The sequence below is a fragment of the Lycium ferocissimum genome, chromosome 3 (genome assembly GCF_029784015.1).
Source record: "Lycium ferocissimum isolate CSIRO_LF1 chromosome 3, AGI_CSIRO_Lferr_CH_V1, whole genome shotgun sequence".
Classification (NCBI taxonomy): Eukaryota; Viridiplantae; Streptophyta; class Magnoliopsida; order Solanales; family Solanaceae; genus Lycium; species Lycium ferocissimum.
Window position 1 is genome coordinate 41,574,138 of NC_081344.1, and position 3,763 is coordinate 41,577,900.

The following is a 3,763-nucleotide window of genomic DNA, read 5'->3' on the forward strand; positions in this document are numbered from 1 at the left end:
AGACAAGTAGGCATAAGCTGGAAAATCATTTATAGTCCATAAGAGTGATCCGCATAAAAAAATTCTATTTTCTCGAAGCATTATATGTATCGACTCCGTAAAACCAATCTATCAATGGTTGTTAGTACACATCGATATCATTTCGACAAGCTTTACGGCCAGGTATCAACAAAGACAAAAAGCAATATCAACAAATTATGGACAAAAAGCAATATGATGGTTTCATGCGCATCCAAGGGGTAAGTTACGGTAGTAATCTCTGGCCAAATCAATAGAGTTACCAAAACTATATCATCCACTCAACCATTTCGACAATTGCCAAACTTATTATTACAAGTACCAATCACTAACGCTATTACAAGATGAAAAACTAAGAAAAGAAGCCAACCTTCTAAAAGAAATTAAAGTTCAATTCTAATAACAACCATTCTAATTAGCTAACTAACCCTTAAACCAAGGAACATCAATTAATCTAGTTTAAGGTTTGAACTTGGACATGTACATTAATGGGTTGTTGGTGTGATACTGTCTGAGGTTGATGAAGATTAAGTCTGGAGCAAGACCTAGCCATCTCCCCAACAAGTGGAATGACAGGAAGTTTGTCACAGTTGCAAATCTCAATCATGAAGCCATCTGGATCGTGGAAAAAGAGTTGATCCACGTATATCCCTCCTTCTTCCACTAGGTTTCTCACGTATTTTATCCCCATTTCTGTCAACTTTTTCTCAACTGCATCTATTCTCTCACACTGCATGTTTATTAACCAATCAAAGTTTAATCAGAAACGAGTCTAATTTTTATGCATTAATATTGTAAATAATATGTGTGCAATCATGTCACTTCTAAGATAATTGCACGTAATTCTATGAATTTATCCAGAGACAGATCTAGGATTTGAACGTTATGGATTCGAGTTCAAAATGCTACTACAAGCCATTTGATTACTAAACTCGAACTCTACGATGATTTTGTACTTAATAGAGTCAAAGCTAATATGTTCGGATGAACTTGTAAATTTTTAATTACACCTGCTTATAATAAATGGTAAGAACATGCTATTACAAGTTCAATTATACACTGCTGATGGAGAAATTCATTACACAATCATTCATGTAACTTAAATCGAATTAAAAATGAGTTTGAAATTTATGCACTCACACCGTAAAAACATTTTTATGACATTGAAAAGAAAGTGGGAATTTTGTGAGAGTTGGCCAAATTACACTAATCTCTAAGAGCTATATGTATTCCCCACGTATTTTCTCTTTTATCAGCTGTTGTCTTCTTTTTTATGATTTCAATTTTCCTTTGAATTGGAAATGAGATTTCAATCTATACTTTCCGTTCTCCCAAATGATAGTTCGTTTGGACGAAAACTTTATGTTCCTCTCTGAGAATTAGAGGCGTACGTGTACGACAAGTCGACAATTTGTGTTAGAATTTAGTACAAATCACAAGCCTTGTAATTAACGAAACACGGCATGATCTACAGAGTGCATGGTTGAAACTTTGACATTATTATACAAATAAAGTGATCATGCATTTACATATTGTCAAACTATTAGTAGAAAATACAGAAGGATGCAACAGAAGGAAAGTAAAAAAGAACCTGGAAAGATATATGATTGTCCTTGGGATTAATTTCAGTTTTCTTTGGTAATTTTTCTGTACCTTCCGACTGAATTAAATGAATCCCTATGCCATGACCAAACAACCTATTCGTACAAGAAGAATCCCAGATCAAAACTTTGACAAAAATTTGGTTATTTAAAATCGAAATGGATCATAATTCATATCATATCAATTACTCCATCCATCCCAATTTAAGTGTCTTAGTTTGACTAGGCACGAAGTTTAAGAAATAAAGAGCGACTTTTGAATCTTGTGATCTAAATTAAAGATGTGTATAATGTGCTAAAATATCCTATGAATCATGTGGTTATTAAGATGTCACGTGAGATGTTTAAATTATCAAATTACTAAATATAGAAAGATGCACTATTTTTAGGACAGATCAAACAGAAAAATACGACACTTAAATGGGGACGGAGGGAGTACTATGTTTTTTTTTTTTCCCCCCTTAATTTAACTGTCTCTGTTTTTCATTCTTCCTTTCCAATAATTAATTATAATGCTGTGAAGAGAAAAAAAGAAAATATATAGCGTCAAATTACCAAGCGCCATTAAAATTGAATGATCCTGGTCTTCTCACGGGAACAAATCCAAGAACATTCTTGTAAAAATCAATGGATTCTTCAAGTGATGTGCAAACAAGGGATATGTGATTCAAGGATGTCAAACTTAGTGGATTTCCAGTATTTCCCTTCATCCTTTTTTCTTTCAACAAATATCCTATGAACAAACTAAAATCAAATAATTGGGTTTAGAAAAAAAAATAAAAGAGAAAAATAAGGCAGAGGGAGAAGGATATGGATGTATTTGAATGTGTAAAGAGGGAAAATGAGAAGAAGTCACTTTAACTAATTGGAAGAAATGAATTAGGAGTATGTAGAAAACATGAGGGGTTTTTAGAAACAAATATATAGAGGCCATGAGTAGGCATATATTTTTTCATGTTTGCCACTTGGAATTTCAAAAAAACCACGTGCCGGATAAAATAATACGTGTTAGATAAAGTAATACCATGACACGTAGATAACACGTTGGTTGCTGAGTTGGACCAGTGCTGTAAGGTAGCAAAAACATAAGCTATATCGTTGAATCCTTCTCCTTAATACTTTTCCCCACTTGGGATCTGTCCACGTAGACCAGTAGACAATTCAAGATTCTTCGGAAACATTCCACAAAATTAATCCAAAAGTTTCATGTTTATTTTTAACTCGCGTAACTAATGGGAGAGAAAAAAATTGAGTCAGCTGAATGGTAATGAAAAATATGGATAATACTACAATTTGCATTGTAAATATTTTATAAACAATTCCTATGGGATGCCACAACAACAACAATATAAGTTGTATTTAGATAATTATAATAAAATATTATGAGCCATGGATTACTTAAAAGTCACGATAGACCCATCTCGTAAACGTTGACGGTTGACAAAAAGTTCGGGATCTTTACGTAATTAAATAGTCTATTGAATTTATTATTTATTTTTATATTATTAATTAATACTTAGAACTAGCAAAGTATATAGTATCCTCTATTTCATTTTATGTGATTCTTTTTTATTTATTCTAAGAAAAGAGATACATCTTTATATTTAGAAGCTTTCTAAGTTTTAATTTTCATTTTATTTTTAGTAACATAGGGAAAATAGCTACAGTGCACCTTAACGTTTGGCCGGATTATTTATAACACACTCAACCTTTACGGGTGACCTATGATCCCCCTGTACCTATTTATAGTGTGTTTTATTGGCATTTTTGTGGTGAGCTGGACATGAGCGTGAGGACACGCACAAGGGGCGCGTAAGGTGCATATTAAACTCGGCTGACCCCCCTTTTTTTTTCCCCACCTGGCCCTTCCACACCTAACCCTCATCATCTCTTCAAAATTCCCCACCATTGCTAATTTGGAATGCACCTTCAAGCTCAAATTCTTTCACTTTACACAGCCCCAACACACTTTAATTTCAACAGCTTCCAAACTCTTCTACCCTTACATAGCCCATGAATCAATATGTTGTATAAAATGATACTCAAATTACTCCCACTGTACTCAACCCAATTCATTATTTCCTTAGCCTTTTCCAAATCTTTCAACACTTTTAAGCACATCTGTAAACGTATTGAAGAAAGGG

At 33.4% G+C, this 3,763-nt stretch overlaps 1 protein-coding gene across 1 annotated transcript; it reads right to left on the reverse strand.

The window, feature by feature from the left end:
- Window positions 1–291: 291 nt before the first annotated feature.
- On the reverse strand, window positions 292–2,514 carry LOC132050234 (glyoxylase I 4-like). Its single transcript, XM_059441383.1, has 3 exons — window positions 2,175–2,514; window positions 1,610–1,715; window positions 292–748 (listed from the first exon to the last, which is right to left on the reverse strand). Exons 1-3 carry the CDS (start codon window positions 2,327–2,329, stop codon window positions 473–475), a joined length of 537 nt encoding a protein of 178 aa, XP_059297366.1. The 5' UTR covers window positions 2,330–2,514; the 3' UTR covers window positions 292–472.
- Window positions 2,515–3,763: the final 1,249 nt, after the last annotated feature.

Coding starts and splice junctions, on each gene's coding strand:
- LOC132050234 (XM_059441383.1), bottom strand. CDS start 2,329: ATGAAGGGAAATACTGGAAATCCACTAAGTTTGACATCCTTGAATCAC. Junction 1,716..2,174: donor TTCAATTTTAATGGCGCTTG/GTAATTTGACGC, acceptor TTGTACGAATAG/GTTGTTTGGTCATGGCATAG. Junction 749..1,609: donor ACAATCATATATCTTTCCAG/GTTCTTTTTTAC, acceptor ATAAACATGCAG/TGTGAGAGAATAGATGCAGT.